Source organism: Panthera leo, chromosome B3 (genome assembly GCF_018350215.1).
Source record: "Panthera leo isolate Ple1 chromosome B3, P.leo_Ple1_pat1.1, whole genome shotgun sequence".
Lineage (NCBI taxonomy): Eukaryota > Metazoa > Chordata > Mammalia > Carnivora > Felidae > Panthera > Panthera leo.
In genome coordinates, this window is record NC_056684.1 from 55234229 (window position 1) to 55254697 (window position 20469).

The window sequence follows — 20469 nt, forward strand, 5'->3', positions numbered from 1 at the left end:
TAAAGATTTTTTTTAGTGTTTATTTCTGAGACAGAGAGAGAGCATGAGTCAGGGAGGGGTGGAGAGAGAGGGAGACACAGAATCAGAAGCAGGCTCCAGGCTCTGAGCTGTCAGCACAGAGCCTGATGCGGGGCTCGAACCCACAGACTGCGAGATAATGACCTGAGCTGAAGTCGGATGCTCAACCGACTGAGCCACCCAGGCGCCCCTGAAGAGCAGACTTTAAAAGCACAGAAAAAGTATTTGGACTATGATCATGCACTAGATCTTCCAGGTTCAGTGGTTCACCTCAGTTGCACATTGGAATCAGAGAACTCAGCTCCCACCCCAGACATTCTGATTTAATTGGTCGGGGGGTGACATGGGCATTGGGATTTTTAGCCTGTTTCAACACTACCCTAAATGTTACCTTTGAACTTTCTGCCTCTCATAATGAGATGCCTGCCTTGGGGGCTCAGAACTATTCTCCATGAGATGCACTTAAGCAAATAACTTTACGATTTTTCTAAAAAATCATCAGATAATTCTAAGAATCTCCGGCTTGTTTTAATGCCTTTTTTTTTTTAACCTGGGAGCCTGGTTTATGATTTATTATTCCTCAATATTGTTGAAGTATTATAATAAACATAACCTATATTGAATTGGAAGATTATGTGTAGACAAGTCTGAGGTCAAAACTGACCCATTACAGACATTATTCTGAGGAAGTATTATATTTCTTCAGCATGTTGATCTTAAGTATTTATGTTTTTCCCTTCACTTGAAATCATCCTTTTTAGGGACAGATATGGAAAGTTTTAAATTTTATTAAGTGAAATATGTGTATGTACATAAAATGCTGTTACCTACCTTTAAGCACATCAAAATACCATCAAGTATGGTTTTTAAAGGATGGAAGTAGACAAACACATTGTGTATTTGCTCACATGTGCAAACTCCATTTCTAGAAGGTTACGTGAGAAACCAGCTGTAGCACTGGTCACCTCCCAGGAGGGGTGTTTGGTGGCTGAGGAATAAGGGAGGAAGGGGCACTTTTGCTCAATACTCTTTTGTACCTTTTGAATTGAGAGCCGTGTGAGAAGGATATCTATTCACAAATTTCAAAAGAAAGAAGAAAGAAAGAAAGAAAAAGAAAGAAAGAAAGAATGAATGAATCCATCCCTGTACAATGTAGTCAGGTGACTGCTTTTGTTTCTGATCTTTCGATCACACCACACAGATGAGAACGAGTGCCAGACCAAGCCGGGGATCTGTGAGAATGGGCGCTGCCTCAACACCCGGGGGAGCTACACTTGCGAGTGCAATGACGGGTTCACGGCCAGCCCTACTCAGGACGAGTGTCTTGGTGAGCACAAACAGGATGATTTCGTAACCCCGAACTCCATGCTGGGATGCTTGTCACCCACATCGCTTATTTGAAATAATAGAAATTGTTAACATTTGAGGCAGGTTCATATTTTGGAAATGACTTAATGACTGTGATTGTCCATGGGGCTTAGCACCACCCTGAAGCTAAATTCTTCCTTCACTAATTGTATCAATGAATCACTTGTTTGGAATGTCTTTCTCCGCTGCCTTTTTAAGCCCTTGGTGCTCAGGGTCCGATTCCATGTGTTTTTCTGCCCCTGTCTCTGCAGCATGACTATCCCTCCGTATTTCTGAGAGCAGATAGAGATACAACCTTGTGCACGCTAATGCCTTCCTGCCCACTTACTGAATTTCTTGTCTTGTTTCCCTCAGATGTCCTTTCTCTCTTACTGCTGTTTCCAGCTTTCCTTTATTGCTTCTTCTCACCCAGGGTAAAGTGTTATATCCTTTTTGAGTTTTATGTTTGATCAAATTCTTAATACATTGTTATGCTCATAAAGCTCCATAAAAACCCTCTGTGCAATGTAACGTCCCTTCCAGACAACCGGGAAGGGTACTGCTTCACGGAAGTGCTCCAGAACATGTGTCAGATCGGCTCGAGCAACAGGAACCCTGTCACCAAGTCTGAGTGCTGCTGTGATGGCGGGAGAGGCTGGGGCCCCCACTGTGAGATCTGCCCTTTCCAGGGTACTGTGGCCTTCAAAAAACTCTGCCCCCATGGCCGAGGATTTATGACCAATGGAGCAGGTACTTCACTTATGGTCCAAAAATACTTGCAGGGAATCTGTTTGTTTGTTTTCTGAAAAACAGTTGAGAATATGGAATCTACAGTATGGGCTTAGGCTGAGTTGCATGGTTTATACATCAACAAAAACCCTTTATTGTATCTTTGTACAATTATCTATTGTAATCTTTTAGACAGTCAAGGCCAGGCTGCTAAAGTGTCCTTGATCCATCTGATTAAGTTGTATGTGCTTGGGTCCCTGCCCCTGCAATACAAGGAGTCCTCAACTTTTAAACAGAGGTTTGTGGTCAGTTACTGGTTACTCGGAATGTAATTTTTTAGATAAACCTTGGAATAAACGATCACTAAATTCCTAGACTAGTCCACCCATATGTATTTGCACTCGTAAAATTGGCCAAAATAGACTGCATGAAAGAAGTATAAACGATGCTGATATACTGGCAATTAAAACACAGTTGCCTCTGGAATAGCGCAAGCTGCTTTCAGTTGGGAAACATGGGGAGGCTGTCCACGTCTCTGAGGTCGCCCCAAAGACAACTTCCAGGCCTGGGCTTGTCACCAGTAACTGCAATTGTTTTCAGTCTCATGAAATAGAATGGAGAGAGACTCTTAGAGCTCCTTGGGAAGGCATTGGAAGTGAGAGGAGAAGAAGGAGAGTAAGCAGGATTTGTGTTGATGGTTGAAAGATGTGGCCAAAGGTGGAATAATAGAACTGGATGTGTGGAGGCACACAGCCAGATAGATTAGGCAGGGTAACCAAAAGCAATTTATGATTCTTCTGAGGATGTGAAAATCAGACGGTGGAGAAGATTCACTTCTTGAAACCAGTCAGGGTAGGCACATTGCATTTCAGAGTAAACTTGAAAGAATTCGGAAAAATAACATCTGTTGAAATGGTTGTTTGGCAATTAAAGGCTAAGAACTCATTTAGTCTTGGCACCCCACCAATCACTAAGGAGACAGGTGGGTCACGATGTGGAAGGACAGCGGGTTTCACGCTCCACAGTACATGTCGACCAAGTCTTTCTCCCTGTGGTGGAGCTGGGATTAAGATCTCTGTTCCTTATCAGGCTGCAAAACCCAGCCCAGCGACCCACCCCAGAGCCTTAGTGCTTCCCTTACCAAGGGATGTTTGGTCCCATTTCCCCAATATTATGCAATGTGATATTTTGGGGGATTAACTGTAAATACAACAAAAAGAAAAGAACCTTCCTCCTTATTCTGGACAGGCAATATTAGAAAAAAAATGGATTTTTTTTTTTTTTTTTTTTTTTTTTGTCAAAAGAATCTACTGCTATGATCCATTTATGGATCAAGCTTGCTTGATGGCATGAGATAGAGCAAGGAGCTAAATATGTCTGGATGAGATGGTTGTTCTATAGACCCAGAGGGGAAAACTGTAAATTTAGAAAACCAATTCTTTTTAAAAAATATTTTTAATGTTTGTTTATTTTTGAGAGAGAAAGAGAGAGATCACGCACATGTGCAGGAGTGGGGAGGGGCAGACACAGAGGGAGACACAGAATCTGAAGCAGGCTCCAGGCTCCAGCTAACAGCATAGAGCCTGATGCGGGGCTCGAACCCATGAGCTGCAAGATCATGACCTGAGCCAAAGTCAGAAGCTTAACCAACCAAGCCACCCAGGCGCCCCCCAATTCTTTTTAAAGAATTGATTAGTTACTAGCCTGATTAGTTATTATACTCTCATCCAATGCAGTTATTCATTTGCCTTTTGTTATAGTTACCATTACATATGAAATTCATGCTGTCATCTCTTTGGCTTAATTTCTTAGGTCTATAATACAGTAACAGTTTATTAATATTTACAGTGACATCACCTCTACATATTAATGTTGTCCGTTTTATAATGTCTTTCTTATTTTAACTTCTGACTGTTAAATTAACAGATATTGATGAATGCAAGGTTATTCATGATGTTTGTCGAAATGGGGAATGCATCAATGACAGAGGATCATATCATTGCATATGTAAAAATGGCTACACTACAGATATAACTGGAACTTCCTGCATAGGTAAGTGCTGTATTTTTGATGTTCAGATAATTATTCTGAGTGGAAATTACATATTATGGGAAAAAATATAAATCCTCAAACTGAAACACTAAAAAGCCTATGTAATTTCATAGGAAAACATAAGACAATGATCAAAGACAACACAGAGTTTACCTTTTCTTTTCTCAAAGCTAAAATTCTCTGTTAGACCCTGTGGGTACTGACCATCATTTTAGGGTGGATGGTCACACTGTCTCTTTTTGATCATAGATCTGAATGAGTGTAACCAGGCTCCCAAACCCTGCAATTTTATCTGCAAAAATACAGAAGGGAGTTTCCAGTGTTCTTGCCCGAAAGGCTACATTCTGCAGGAGGATGGAAGGAGCTGCAAAGGTAAAGTATAATTTGCCTGCACCCACTCACCTGCCTTCTGGGCACATGGTTGTATTCCTTGTGCATTTGAGGAATCCACAGGCAAACTGAAAAATCCCCCCACTGGCAAGAGGTGCTTCCCTGGAGTTAGTTCCTCCCTGGGACCTCCCTGCCACCCACTCCTATGCTGGCTGGCTGGAGGTTGAGGCCAGGGAGATTGCTGGGGACTGCTGGCAACAGCCATCCTCACTGCCTGCCCCTTGGGCATCCATGGGAGTGGCCCATGAGGGTGTCGGAGACAGCAGAGCCAGCTCTGTAAGGCCCAGGTGGGGCAGATTCCTACTTGATTATTTCCTTTCTGCTTTCTGTTTATCATATTTAGATAGCCAATCTATCCAACAACTAGAGCCCAAGCCTCCAGCATTGTCCATCCTCAGATTAATCGGTGCCTAGAAGATATTGTGCCTACCTAAGTAAACACTTTGTCTAGGTTTTTGTTCTACCAAATAGGGCCATTCCTGCCCTCCAAGAGCTTATCTAAGCCATAAATATCATAAAGAATTAAGAAACAGCAGAACTTTATGTGGAAATCCCTCCTCAACCAGAAGTTACCCTTTGGAAAATTTTGTTGGTGTAAATTTACTCCAAGAAACATCTTCCTCAACAATACGAACTTCACATATTGAGTGAATAATAGCACAAGTGAATCAGACTTAAGGGTAATTTTAAAAGTGAGGGATTTGGAACAGGAAAGGTAGACCAGATGGTAGAATAAGAGCTAGAGAGTTCTGCCACGAAACCTTGATGGAGCAAAAAGCAAATAAGGGAAGTTAAATGGTGGGGTGGAATGGAAGTGGAGAGCAAAGAGAATTAGGACCCTCAACCCTTTTCTTGTGTCTGCTTAGAATTAAGAGGCTTATAATATAGGATGACATAATGAACAATGCATGAGGTTTCCCTATGCAGCACAAATCCTATATAATCCTGTAATTTGGGGAGAGGAAGTTGAGAGACGTAGTTAAAAATTCTGACTCTCTTAATATAAGAGTTGTTTACAGCTTTGTTCTTCTCAAGCATAGAACTTCTCAATCTGTGGATCACAATGAGCTCTGGGCAAGGTAAGGCTAGAGCTCAGAGCAATAAACTTATTCATGGAAATAGAGAACCAAATTAAAGAGAAAACACCTCTCAGCGTGGATACTATCTGTACCAAGCAGAACAAATTTACAGCATTTTTCTAGCCTGTGGGAGCAGAAAATCCTTAAAAATGTCTAAAAAGAGAAAAAATGGAAATTAAATGTACTGTAGTAACTGTGTTTTTTCACAATGTATAAAAAGCACAAGTAACACTTTCTTTGTGGTTTTAGGAGTGGGAAGAGCAGGGACATGATTTTTACAGATCCTCTTACAACATAAGTCCCTTTCTCCTGTTGTTCTCATGAGGTCTAGATTCTTCCACATACTTGGCACATAGGACTAAAGATCAAACCGTGTGGTGCAGATACATGTACTACTGAAACTGACAGAAAAGAGCCTCAAAGGGGAGCCCAGGGGAGATGTGGGACCAGCACTTCCCCCCATGAGAGCTGGGTAGGATCCAGATAAGAGGAGAGAAGGGGAGCCAAGATGTTCTTGGAGGTGAGAACAGCAAGTGTTGCTGTTCTTAATATGTTGTAGTTAGAAAATAGTGTCAGAAACCACTGAGCTGTCTCCCTCACCTGTGTGCAGGTAAGCTTCAGCAAATGTGTGACAGTGCTCTAGCAAGGCTCGTTGAGTCATAGAAAGGGGAGGCCCCACAGCTATGTAAAGAGCATGGGACTGGCTCCATTTTGAGAGAAGTCGGCACTGGGAGAAATATGGGGGCTTGGGGGTTCTTTTGGTTTAGGTCCCCTCCAGATGTTACTCTAGGCAGGAACTGGCACTTATCTTCAGCTGCAAGCACAGCTCTGTGTGCAGTGACCAAACAAGGTAGGAAGGTAGATTGGTTCCTGAATACACCATGATTTTTTTTATATTAATATTCAGCTAAAAGCTGGAACATAGTTTGTATCTCTTGATGTCTTTAAACAGCAGTGGCGTTGAGAATGAGCCTAGAAATTCCGGCAATGAGGAAAGAAGCCTGGTCAAAGCGGAGGATTTTATTGAAATATGGAAAATAATGTTGCATAGATACTGTAGGCAGTTTTTAAATGTGCTATTAGCTTATCAGAGTGAGTTTTTCTTACCTTTGCTTCCTTCTTGATTGCTCAATTTTGTTTTACCAAAGGAGAATCTCTAAAAAAAAAAAAAAAAAAAAGTCAATTTGGTTTGATTTGCTTTGGTTGAACACCTCATTTGAGCAGATTCAAAACAGCAAACAGAAAAGACCTAAGCAAACAATTTAATTTCCAGCCTCAACATTTCTTTCTGTAATTCAACTTGAATAGATCTTTTCAGCACTCTGGAAAATTTTGAGAATCCCTAATCTTTTACTTCATTGTGTAATTTATTTAAAATGTCACAATTTATTTGAAATTCCTTTGTTGATAAATTCCTACATTCCTCTCACGGAAGGGAATTGGGATTTCCTTGGATCCCCCAAAGAGCTACATTTTTTGGTCTAAATGGAGACCACATTTTATCTTTCAAACCTTTATTTGCTTGATTCCTCCCAGCCATTTACTGCATCTCTATTCTGGCCACAGTCATTGGAGACATACAAGTCAGAACTCAGAACTCCTTCCTAGGCCAGTTGCTAGGTACCTGTGCTCTCAGTTTGACTCCAATACTCATCTTACATATTTTTTAATAGATCTTGATGAGTGTGCAACTAAGCAGCACAACTGCCAGTTCCTGTGTGTTAACACCATCGGCAGCTTCACATGTAAATGTCCTCCTGGATTTACCCAACACCATACCGCCTGCATTGGTAAGTGGAGAGGAAAATCCCTATAGGAAACGTAGCTGTTCCTTTAAGGAATTGTTTTCTAGTTCCTCTGTTGGGATAAGAAGGCAAAAACTAAAAAAAAAAAAAAAAAAGTACAACAGAAAGTGAATCATCACTCTCTCTTCCTTTTAAACAACAGAAAGTGAGTTCAGTCCATTTTAATTCCCACTTTTCCCCAACTGCTTCTTATAGATAACAATGAATGCACTTCTGACATCAACTTGTGTGGGTCTAAGGGTATTTGCCAGAATACTCCTGGGAGCTTCACCTGTGAATGCCAGCGAGGATTCTCTCTTGATCAGAGTGGTGCCAGCTGTGAAGGTGGGTAGGGGCCTCAGCTTGATGCAGCTGGTAATTCCTGGTGGAGATAATCTGTGTGACTGTCAAAATCTTCATTATCACCCTCTGTGAGATAGCAGAACAGAGCACAGGACTATCACCCAACTGAAGATGGGGAATATTTTTCCTGGTTGGCACAGGTATCATATCTTAGAGATCCATCTTTTGTCTCATGCTTGATCATGTCTAAACCTGTGCCTTTCCTCAATATGTGAAGACTTTATCTGCTCAGTTATTAATGTAATCTAATAGGGCATGAACTAGTCAAGAAAAAAAGCTAGGTTCCTGAATTTGATTCATTAATATTCTAGTCATTGGATCCAGAGTCATAAAAGAATTCCCCTAATGTGGATTAAATATATGAAGAATGACTCTTCTGATAATAATATAATTAAAATTTTGAAATTTTTTGTAGGATTTTATTTTTGTACTGACATCTTTTGGTTTCTAACTCTAGCATGAATAAAAAAATACAAATAATTTACACAGCTATCCCATAGAGTACTCTTGTGCCTTACATTAGTTTCTTCATCATTTTTACTTGTCAACTTTACCAGGGATATCTAAATGTCTTTTTCCTTGGACTTATCAAAAGCTCCAGAGCACATATTCTTGAAGTTTTGGTGGAAGAATACTTTTTTAGGGGTCAGATTTCTTATTAAAATTGCCTTTTTTATATATGCCTTTATATTTATATAATTTATATAAATATATTTATATAATTGCCTTTATATATATGCCTATATATTGCCTTATATGCCTTTACCATGCATATAAATGTTGCTTCAGAGACCAACTCTGAAACAAATGTTGATGTGGCTTAAAGCTGGCTCTACTTTTTTTTTTTTTTTTTTAAGTTTATTTATTTTGAGAGAGAGAGGGAGAGTGAACAAGAGCACAACTTTGGGAGGGACAGAGAGATAGAGGGAGAGAGAGAGAATCCCAAGCAGGCTCCGTACTGTCAGTGCAGAGCCCAATGCAGGGCTCAGTCGTATGAACCAGGAGATCGTGACCTGAGCCGAAATCAAGAGTCAGATGCTGAACTGACTGAAACGGCTCTCCTGTCCTTCTCAGATGTGGATGAGTGCGAAGGAAACCATCGCTGTCAGCACGGCTGCCAGAACATCATTGGGGGCTACAGATGCAGCTGCCCCCAGGGCTATCTCCAGCACTACCAGTGGAACCAGTGTGTCGGTACGTAGTTTTTCCTTGTTACTATGGTGAATCACTACTGGCTCCTGTGAGTCAAAATACTGCTTTCTTTCTGAAAACTTTAAACGTGTCATTAAATCAACAATATTCACTTAAAATTGCCCTCACCTGGTTGGAACCAGAGGAAAGTTGTAGCCTTTGCAAAATAGCAAACGAAGAAAAAAGATAATGATAAAGGTACTTGGAGAGCATCGGAAATGAAATGCCCCTAGAATCTCTTCACTCTCAGTGTCCCCCTGCTCTTCTGCTGCATGGAGTCACTGGCCCACACTGCAGGTACACATGAGGGCCAACAGAATCCTACCTCAGCCTGAAAAATATCAGCCAGCCAGAGGCTATTTTCAGTGACTCTCGGCCTGAAGACACAGAAGTGGTCCCATTCAGCTCTACACATCTTTTGGGCAGAGTGTGAGCAGCAGACACAGCAAATTTTTTCATCATCACTAAATTCTTTTGAAAATTAAGGGAGACTCATGAACTTATTAAATTGAAATTATGTAATTTTTGATTTCATAATGTCATGGGAAAATAATCTCAATGCACACCAGAGAATCCAAACACTGTGAGTTTAGAGGGACCCCGGATCCATTTATCCCAAACTCTTGATTTTACTATAAAGACCTCAAAGCCCAAGGAAGAAGTCTGTCCTTAACCTGGTTCCTTTGTGACATGCTTGCAGCTGGAGCCCCAGGCCCCTAACTTCCTGACTTAGGGCTGCCTTTCAAGTGTCATGTTCACTTGTTTTTTTGTTTTGTTTTGTTTTTCATTCATCAAGCCTCTACATAGCACCACTGCAAGCTTGGTGCTCAGGTGAGCTGTTCTAGCTACCACACTCTTGGGAAGAGAGCCTTCCTTAGCAAAGAGGCAAGGATTACTGCTTCGTGGGTGGCTGCTCCACATCTCAATGCTTTGCTTTATTCCAAATGAAGATACATTTGGTGTGTTTTAACTTATCAGAACTGGATCTCTCTCATTTGGTTTGATTCTTTTCAAGGCACGGTTTTGCAGAAGTGAGTAGGGTTGGCTAAAAGGACACCAGTGCTGGGAAGAGTTTAGACTACACAACTTACTGACAGCCTTCGTCTCCTCTTCCTACCTTTAGTCCAGGAATAGTGGAGATGGACAGGTCATGTCTTCATTGCCTGGAGGCTCTCCTTTGGCCCCATGAAGATCATCTCTGGCTGGGAGTTCTAGAATAAATAGATTAAGAAGCAGTAAGAGGTTTGGGATTTTTTGATGTCCAAAAGATACTAGCCCAAACTGGGCTCATAATTCTTGAGAATGAGCGTTGCCTTGGGCCAGAATGGCTTCCCCAGAGCTGTGCAGAGCAGATCTTTTGAACCAGCCCTCTCTGGATCCTCACTCATAGGCAGCCAGAATTTCACTCTTAGAAGATGGATGGGTTTAGGGTCAGGGGCCACTGCAAGGGGCCACTGCATCTCATTGTTTTCTAGAAAATATCAAACTTCCAGGTGGAGTTGGAGTTGAGCCATGTTGACCCAGAGAAAATTTGTAAAAGAAAGTCCCTCCTACATTTTCGAATTCTCTTATTGGTTCTCCCTTAACACCACAGCTAACAAACACTATACAAGCCTAATGCTCAAAAATTTGATTTTACAGGACAGAGTGGGTAGGTTTCAGTCTGCTTTCAAGGAGGGTGTTTGGAGAATCTAATGCTGTTTCGATAAAATTAAAATGTCTCTTTTTCTAAAAAAGGATAAAACTCTCACCAATTTTAAGTATTAACTGATAGTAAAACAAAGATTTTGGAGTACAGAAAAACTGCTCCTGGAGCCTTTTGCTCCAGGGTGCACAGGATGGAAATGGTCAGAAGAGTGCAAAGCATGTTAAACAAATCGTGTTTGTATATTGATGAAAAGGGTGAGTACACAAACAGACTATTTTCAAGCAATAAACACTGAACATTTGCCAATTTCTTATCTTCATTCCTGCTCTGCTCCATCCCAGTTCTCTAATGCAGATAAGCAAGTTTAATTTAAACTTTATTAGACTTTCAAGGAATAAAAAAAGGTATAGTAAAATAGAAAAGAATGTGAAAGAGGAGGAGGAGAGTTCTTGGCTGGGATAGATATTTATACTAACACAGATAGATCCTCAAGGCTAGAAAGACCCTTACAGATTATCTAGTCTGGCCTCATTCCCAAAACACAAATCCTTCCTCAAACTCCCTTGATTGTCCTAGTTTGACTCAAATACCATCTTGAAGGGCATTCACTTTCTCCCAATATAGCCCAATTTAGGTATAGAAAACTTTAATTCTTAGAAATGTTTTTGTTTTCATAGAAAATGAACTATTCCTCCCTCTACTTCTAACCATTGGTCCTATTTCTGTCCTTTGGAACAATACAGAATAAATCTAAGTTTTATTTTGATGGGTCTTGTCATACATATACAGACATGGGCCTTAGAGATTTTATCAGAGTCCCAGCAGGAAATGGATGGCTGAGCCCAACCAAAAGCACAGGACAAAGGAGAGGAGGCTGTTGATGCTCCATGCAGCTCAGCCTCCAGGGTCTGAAGATAGACATGAGGGACAAGGAGAAGACACCCAGCCCAGGGATATTCTTTCCACCAATGTAAACCCCCTAATTTCCTCATTCATTCCTTGGTGCCCATAGTCTCCACTGGTATCTGTCACACACTTCATCTCTGATTTAAACTAAGGGGAAAAGAACAAAGACAATGGCATATTTATTTCTGTTCTAGGAACCTTGGAGCCTAAATGATCTTAAGTGTATACTTGAGAGTCCTTGGACATAAAGGTTCCCAAACAGACCTGTAGCTAGGCACTGAGTCATAGCAGGCAGCTCAACAAATGGCTTTCTTATTGTATATCTATTCCTTCCACACAGGGAAGAAGGAGAGAAGGGAGAGGAGGAAGGAAGGGATATATAAGGAATAATATAAATATTATACATATGCAATCACCCTGCGCCCACCATTTCTATGCACCTGTTTCTCTAACTTAAAAACAGATTTTTCTTAGAAACAATTTTGTTCTGTATAAAGGAATCTACCTTAGCAAATAAGGTAAAACCAGTTAAAGGGCAAAGGAAGTACCAGTTTAAATGGTGATTAGTCTCTTGAGAGATACTGTGGTCTAAATAAAAGCACGTGACTGCTTTGGTCAGACAGACCTGGGTGTACATCTCGGTCCTGCTGCTGCTGTCAGGAGACCTCAGATGGGCTTTGTGAGCCTCACTTTCTTTATCGGTAAAACAGGGATTATAATACCTTCTGCCCATAATTTTCAGGAAGGTTAAGTAAATGAACGTGAGGCACCTCATATTCTGTCATGCAATAGGCATCTAATAAATGTTAGCTACGTTTCCCCTCCTCCCTTTCATTGGAAGTATTTGCTGAGTGAGGTGCAGGCCAATCTCCCTGTGTTCAATTGAACATATGCCTGAAAATGGGCCACAGCAATTAAGAAATGTCTTACCAGCAAGCTTGCAACCTGCCCTTATGAAGACAGGCCTACAAAAATCTATTTGAGATTTCAAAAAAGTATAAATTAGAAATAGAGAGATACTCAAGGTTTTTCCCCTCAAGTTGATTTTTCAAGTCAGATTTCTTTTTCCTGCTTTTTACCATCAGACTTGGCAGGTCCCCGTGGGTAGCAGTCCTGCAGCATCTGTCTCTATTGTGGGTTTTTTCCAATTATTGCTCGTGAAGTCTGCACTGAATCTCTTCCAGCCATACTTTGCTTTAGACACGGCCCAGACACTCTGGGCAGGAGGCTGGTTTGGATAAGGGGGGGGCCCGTTCAGAGATGGGAGCAGACATACCAGAAGGCACTATTCATCCCCAGGACAAGCACCTGGGGGCTTTTGCAGATTTTTGAAAAGGAAGTACAAGCAGGGCAGACACTTCCTGCAGGATGTCAGCCCTTGCCAGCCCTGCACATCCTGAAAACGGAGGACTGGAAAAGCAGCCTCCAGGAGGATGGCTGGTCTCTGCCTCGGAGACTGTGGTCCCGTTCATGGAGAACTGCAGGACTCCTTCCCTCCCACCCTGAACCTTGAACCAGCCCCGCATTCTTCACAGGAGGCTCGTGTGGTGCGAAACGCACTAGTGTTGGCTTCAGATGAGAACTGGAATCTGTCGGCCCTCGGAATGCCATCCCCTAACGCGCTCCACGTGGCATATTTGACCTCAGCGACCACATTTGCCTACTGCATGGCAAGAGGCCACATCCACGTCCGCATCCCTCTCTCCCCACTCCAACCACCTCGGCCCGCCCTACCTTCCTGAGTGCTGGCTGAGAGCCAGCTGGCCAGTGGTCCCCGGTAGAGACGTCTGGCCAGTGTCACACACACAGTGTCTTCTGGTTTTCCCTGCAGATGAGAACGAGTGCCTCAGTGCACACATTTGTGGAGGAGCCTCCTGTCACAACACTCTGGGCAGCTACAAGTGCATGTGCCCCGCCGGCTTCCAGTACGAACAGTTCAGCGGAGGGTGCCAAGACATCAATGAATGTGGCTCCTCGCAGGCCCCCTGCAGTTACGGCTGCTCCAACACTGAGGGTGGCTACCTGTGTGGCTGCCCACCTGGTTACTTCCGGATAGGCCAAGGGTAAGCACTGGTTTTCCGGGCCGTGGCTGGAGGCTCTCTTGTTCCTAATATCATTAAGTATATTTAACTCACAGTGACCCATCCTAGTCGAGAAGAACCATACTTTTCATAATCCTGGAGTTAATTCTGGTTAGCTCTGCAAAGGTTTTAGGCTATATTATTTGAAAGGAGACATCAAAATTTCTAGAAATTCATAGACTCTGAAACCACTTGTAAATACCTTGATATATGGTGTCTCTATCTCATTCTCTTGATCTTCGCATCTTGTTGGGAAGTGATTCATTTCTCTAGAAATGCAGGGGCTGACCCATGACAGAACTGGACTCACACTGCATATTGCTGATCTCCCCTTCTCCTGAGGCAAGCAGGATTCTCTCTTGACTTAAAATGCCTTCTCCTCTAGCTACCGTTAGGAGAAATCACAAAGATACCTGGCTTTAAAATATATTTTACATCTCAGACTTAAGTTTACATAAAGAATTACCAAAAGAGCATAAAATACGAGAGCTAAAATAATTATTGTATCCTCCTGGTAGAATACTTTACCACATTGTATGTGTGACTGTTGGGGAAGAAAAGACATATTTTTTTTTTACCCAGTAATTTAAAAGTTTAGTGGTAAGTTTTCACAGTGTAGGCCTTTTTTCCTGCTGAATTAATCTAGAGTTGGATGTCCATGTAGTGTTGTCTATGCTGTTAAGGAACTCAAATTTTAACATTTTCATTAGGAACACATAGACATGAAATGTACATACACACATGTACAGCCACACATACACATCCCACAAAATCACATATTCCATAATACACATATATGTATATATCAAATTAGTGTAATGTACTGGCCTTTGATTTCTTGACACACAAACATCAAGCAATTCATTTTGGGTCTGTGTAGACTTGAAGGTGAAAGAATGTTTCATGGGAAGCACACAGAATGCCAGCAATAGGACACAAATTCCCAGATGTTTGTGTCTGGCTCTCCGTAGTCTCATTCTTTATAAGTTGAATGCCAGAACCATTTTCCCAGCAAAAATTGTGACACTCCAAACTGGCTTCTGGCCAGTGGGACTTTGTAGTCACACTTCTTGTAAGTGGTGTTCCAGGGATATGAAAATACTGGAAAGGAGTTCTGAGAAAAGAACCAAAGCCTGCAAATTTGGGATTTTTCTTCCAATAACTTAATCATTATGTGAATAGACACACACACACACACGATGAGCAGTCATCATTTCATCCATTTTGTTTCTGCACATTTCATGCAGCAAGATAAAGGAAGAACAAAGGAAAAGTACTGGGCTCTGGCAGGATTGCAAAACCTAGTATGAACCCATACATTGCTGCAAAACACAAAAAGTAGTCTGCTTATTGGCATTATATTTTGAATCTCAAGAGCATCAAGAAAAATGGGTTATAAAAATAGGCCAATTACTACAGAAAAAGTGATAAATATTTGGTCTTCATTATGACCCATTAGTGGAAATCTACCCACTTCTAATAGTTTGCGCTTCTCCATGAATCACTAGAGTGGACCCTGCCTCAAAATAAAGACTCCTAGGATCATTCAGATATTTCAACACATTTTGAAAAAGGAGCCTGGTAAATACATTCCAAGAGGCCTATGAAATAGTAAGCAGAATAACAAAACAAGGTACTTGTGAAACATGCAAGCCTCCCTTCGTAACTTGGCTTTGATAACTGAAAGGCAAAGAAAAACAGCTGAACTAGTTCTCTCTTGGGCATGGGTTTGTTTATCCAGCCTCACATGAGTCAGAGCCAATGGCCCTAGTGGTTTTGAATGACTTGAAACAATTTCCCATAGTTGGGCAAGCTCTAATACATGCATTTTATACATTGCACATCTTTACAGTTTATTTCTAAGTCAACTTCAGTTCTACCTAGAACTTTCTTTATACCTTCAGTAGCTTCAGCCAAAATGAGTGGTCAAACAATAGAAAGTTCTCAGAAGCTGAAGTGATGAGGGCTGGTGAGTGTGGTAGTGGTGGAGGTGGTGGTGATGGGGTCAGTGAAACAGGAAGAGGACAAGGAACTGAACACAGACATCTCCTACCTTTCTCACTTTCTGTTTCATAAATAGAGGACATTTTTCTTTATCCTCCCAAGTCACATGATCTCCCTCATCCCCCACTCTTCCCCTCTTTCTACTCCATGTCCCCTCCTCAGCAGCATAAGGACAGCAAAACACCTGGTACAGTGGGGGAGAGGGGGCAGAAATGAAGAGGCAAATAAACATGCAAAACAGGACCTTGAGAGATAGTAGAAAGGAATCCACTCCAGGAACTGGGACTCAGAGCCTAAACACAGAGGACTTCAGTGTGGCTCTCAGAACCAGCCAGTCACCTAATGGATGAATAACCAGTGTCTCAGTGTCACCAGGTGGGGTCCACACTTCACCAGAACTCTTGCACCACCTCCCTCATCTCCCAGTTCTAATGAAAAAGGGCTGTGCTTCCCTTCTTCCACAGGCACTGTGTTTCTGGAATCGGCATGGGCCGAGGAGGCCCAGAGCCACCTGCCAGCGGTGAAATGGATGACAATTCTCTCTCCCCGGAGGCTTGTTATGAGTGTAAGATCAATGGCTACCCCAAACGGGGCAGGAAGCGGAGAAGTGCAAACGGAACAGATGCCTCCAACATTGAGGTAGGTCAGAAGGTAGTTTCTCCTCATGTCTCTTGTTGCAGAAGGGCCTTCCAGATGCCTGTGGTTTCCTCCAAGGATGTTCCAAAGTGTGAAAAAGCTCCCTGGGGAGAAAATCCAGACATTCCCTGAGCTCTAGGCTGCATTTTACAAGAGTCTGTGGGACTCTCTGGAGTTTCTTGCTGCTTTTAGGGAGTGGCCATTCGAAGGTTTTCACATACTTGCTCATTTCCTCTGTCTCGCCAAAAAGAAAGTCAAACACCCACCCAAAGTCTGCTGAAAAGCAAGGTCTGAGATCCAGGACAGCAAGTGGGCAGAATCGTGAAGTGACATAGTGCTCTCTCCACGGGGACGCCAAGTTCGGAAAGCTAGAGGCTCCTCTACTGAAAAGAGCCATGTGGAGTGTGAGGGAACTTGGATTCTAGACAAAAACAACATGGAGCTCAAGCAGCCTGGTTTTCTTCGCCTACGGCTGCTGCAGCCTTTCAGTCAACTCAGAAATGCACAGATATTCACCCAGACCTCTGGCTCCAGGCCCGGAGAATCCAACACATGTGGTCCCAGAGAGGCAAGCAAGAAGCCAGGTGAAAAGCATTGAATATTAGCAGATCATCAGAGTCAGGAAGTAGGTTCCTAGGCGTGTCCTTCAGAGGAGATGATTTTGCATCAGTGAACAAAATGGAAATAGGCTGGTTCTTTCTTAGCACTGGTGCTCCAACTCATCCGTTGTGGTTTGGGAAAGGAGATAAGTCTACAGAAAGAAAATAGTCTATTGAAACAGTGGTTTCCAACCTCGAGCATGCGTCTGAATCATCTGGAAGCCTTGTTAACATGGAGTTCGGGGAGACACCCCCAGGGTTTCTGATTCAGTAGGTCTCAGGTGGCACGGAGAATTTGCGTTTCTCAGATTCCCTGGTGATGCTGATGCTGCTGGTCCAGGGAGTACACTTTGGGACACCTGCATTAGAAGACCACCAAGTCATTTCAACTTGACTTTCCTCTTGACATCAGTTTAATGTTTTTTATTATTATAAATGTGTGCCAGTTTAACACATTTGTGATTTAAACAAAGTGTTTTATGAAAATACTCATTTTCGACATGGTATATACAACATGAGAAGGCTGTATTAGTGGGAGATTCGAGTCACTTTTTCCTTAACATGAGAAATAAGTGGCATATTTTCAATTAATTTAACACACTGCCATGTGTCTTTCCAGGACCAGCCTGAGATAGAAACCAACGTGAGTCTCGCAAGTTGGGATGTTGAGAAGACGGCCATGTTTGCTTTCAATATTTCCCACATCAGCAACAAGGTCCGAATCCTGGAACTCCTTCCGGCCCTGACGACTCTGACGAATCACAACAAATACTTGATCGAATCTGGAAACGAAAATGGCTTCTTCAAAATCAACCAAAAGGAAGGGATCAGCTACCTCCACTTCACCAAGAAGAAGCCAGTGGCTGGAACCTATTCATTACAAATCAGTAGTACTCCACTTTATAAAAAGAAAGAACTTAATCAGCTAGAAGATAAATATGACAAAGACTACCTCAGTGGTGAACTGGGTGATAATCTGAAGATGAAAATTCAGATTTTGCTTCATTAATTCACCATACAGAGACCAAATAATTAAAAAAAGAAAAACAACCAACGATAGATAGGTAGAACTGAATTTTTTCCCCCAATCAGAATCTTCATATCATAGGTACAATCTTTCACCAAGTAAATTTCTATAAATAAGCACTATTCTTATATTACAAAAAGTGAGGTACAGGTGACTACCCTAGTTCAAAACAACCACTTTCTCAGGCTTCTCATGTGTGTAGCTGAGCTACCTTGTCATATGTGTTGACTCTTGAAAACTGGGACACGTATTTTATTGGGGGTCTGCCATTCCTGCTGACGTGTCATCCTTCTAGCCGATGTACAGGAATGTGCTTTCAATCGATGGACTGCTCTGTATTTTTCCAAATTTTTAAACTTTGCTTCTCCAAATACAAGTACTAGGTTGGCCAATTATAATATCTATTTGGTGCTAGTAAATTCTCAAACTAGATCTATAAATGCACTGTAATATTTACACAACTTAGAAACCAAATTACAAATATTCAGTTCAAATACTTCATTAATTTCAATCAACCAAAGTTAGTTCAGTAGCTTATCTCAGTTATGAGCATAATACATTACATGTAAATTAAGTGTGTGTATACTGTAATCGTGCTATTTTTTATCATTGAAACATTTATAAACTAGAATAATAATGCCCTTAATGTGAGGGTTTGTAATGGTGCTTATTAAGACCAAAGACTTGTTAATTGTATACACCAAGTGGTAAGGAAATTTCTGTGACTGGCCCATGCGTGCATGGAGGTCTGGGAGGACCAAGCAGCAGCCTCAGCAGCCAGAGGATCACCAGTGCATCCTTCATCACACCTGTGCAATATGCCAAGATTACCCTCGGTCATTCCTGTCAACAAGGGGTCCATGTCATAAATGTCACAATAAAACAGTCTCTCTTTTTTTAGTGTACCCTTGGCTTTGTGTTCTTGCATGGACGTGGGATTTGAGGGGGCTTTTCAGAGGCTAAATAAAGTTTCCTGAATTTAAATTATCCTGGGTGTGGTAGTGACAGCTCCAAAAGGTGCCAAATGTATAACCACTAGCAGAAAAATTAACATATTTGAGTTAGTCCCTTGTTTTTATTCATTAAAGACGGCAGAGTTCTTTCTCGCCAATGAGAAATTTAGACTGTAGCATCATTTCTAAAACATGACCTAATTAATCCTGTGACTTTTAAACCACTAGATTTAAGTATTTTAGGATATCAAGTTCAGTCATTGTCTTAGAGCACATGTGTTTCATTATAAAAGATTTATCATGCCCTCTCCCCTCAAATAGTGTTGGCAAGCCTTAGATGCTTCATCCTTTCCCCCCCAAACATCTGTTGTTAGTCATCGCTAGTCTAATTACAAAAGGATAATCCCACATTGATTCCAATTGAATGCTATATCGCTCTTGTTTTTTGACTGTCATAATTTGAAGATGCTGTTTTAAGTGCGATATTGAATATTTAACAGTTAAGCTCACTGAATTGATATGAAATAATTCTTAAAATCCCCAAGGACAGTAAAGGGTGGTAAATTTAAAGGTGAAGTAAAATTGCTACATGAAGGAGACAGAACCCTTGCAAGACATAGGAAATTCCTCTCAAAATCTTCAAAATGCTACACTAAAGAAGATGGATTAGGTATGTTCCATCTTATTTCAGAAGACAAAATTAAGGTTAGTTACCATGAAGTTAGGTGTAACATGCACCTTCCTAATTATTGAGCTGCCCACTGAGGGATGGATTTCCTTGCAATGTAGTGAGCTGTCACTCTTCAGAGGCATAATGGTGGCCAGGGGACAAGGATACTTTCTTCTACCTAACAGGCCATGAACATCTTGGAATATTTTTTGTATCTCTTATTTTGCCATCCAAAAAAATCTTGCTTGTAATAGGTGCTAAATAGAAATGAATCAAATGACTATTTTGGAAGCAATTTGTACCTTGGTTAGGAACTTAAAATATTACTCCAAATTTCCTTCTAACTCTATGCCTGTGGGTCTATGATGGAAGTGTACTAAAATTGTGAGAGAAGAATATACAGCATGCAGTAAGCTACAGTTTGCATACAGAAAATGTCTCTGATAATTTAACCAGAACTGCATTATATTCAATAATGGATTTTCTTTATAACAAACAACAGAAGAATATAGAGTTGGCACATGGTAGATCACTTTGATATTTTTAATAGTCTCAGTCTGGATTGTATTTATTTCAGAGCCAACAATTTTCAACAGCATATTTTCCATGTTTCTGTCTGTAACAAAACATTTTCCTCATTGTTCCATTGTAAATATTCCTCTTGTTGGAACCTTTTTAATCCTGAGATTGAAACCTGTACCTTTTAATTGTCTGTGACCTTTCAATTTTACTTTCAGTGGTTGACAAACTTGGTTTTGTAAATCTCTCAGAAGCTTGAAAACGTCTTGTCTCTACCCCCCAGCCCATTTCATTTGCCAATAACTATTTTGTAAGTAGGGTTGAAATGAACTCAGCTGGCCTTGTGAAATGTTTAAACTTGCACAAACAACTACATTTTTGTTCAACAAATAGCACTTTACTCAGCCAAAATTGCTTTGGACATTGCCATTACAAATACTGTTAAACTTCAGAGATCATGTTTGTAAATTAGA

At 41.3% G+C, this 20469-nt stretch overlaps 1 protein-coding gene and 1 long non-coding RNA gene across 2 annotated transcripts in view; one reads left to right on the forward strand and one right to left on the reverse strand.

Annotated features, from left to right (window-relative positions):
- Positions 1–18759, forward strand: part of FBN1 (fibrillin 1) — a 232824-nt gene extending 214065 nt beyond the window's left edge. The window contains exons 56-65 of the mRNA XM_042942113.1: positions 1220–1345; positions 1909–2115; positions 4021–4146; positions 4396–4518; positions 7289–7405; positions 7616–7744; positions 8837–8956; positions 13339–13570; positions 16057–16231; positions 17447–18759. Coding sequence (XP_042798047.1) covers positions 1220–1345; positions 1909–2115; positions 4021–4146; positions 4396–4518; positions 7289–7405; positions 7616–7744; positions 8837–8956; positions 13339–13570; positions 16057–16231; positions 17447–17836 — 1745 coding nt within the window. The 3' untranslated portion in view covers positions 17837–18759. The remainder of the gene's footprint in view (positions 1–1219; positions 1346–1908; positions 2116–4020; positions 4147–4395; positions 4519–7288; positions 7406–7615; positions 7745–8836; positions 8957–13338; positions 13571–16056; positions 16232–17446) is intronic.
- LOC122222071 lies at positions 7710–13326 on the reverse strand. The gene is made up of 3 exons (XR_006203587.1): positions 13242–13326; positions 10071–10164; positions 7710–7828 (listed from the first exon to the last, which is right to left on the reverse strand). It is a non-coding gene; the product is annotated as an uncharacterized LOC122222071 (long non-coding RNA).
- Positions 18760–20469: the final 1710 nt, after the last annotated feature.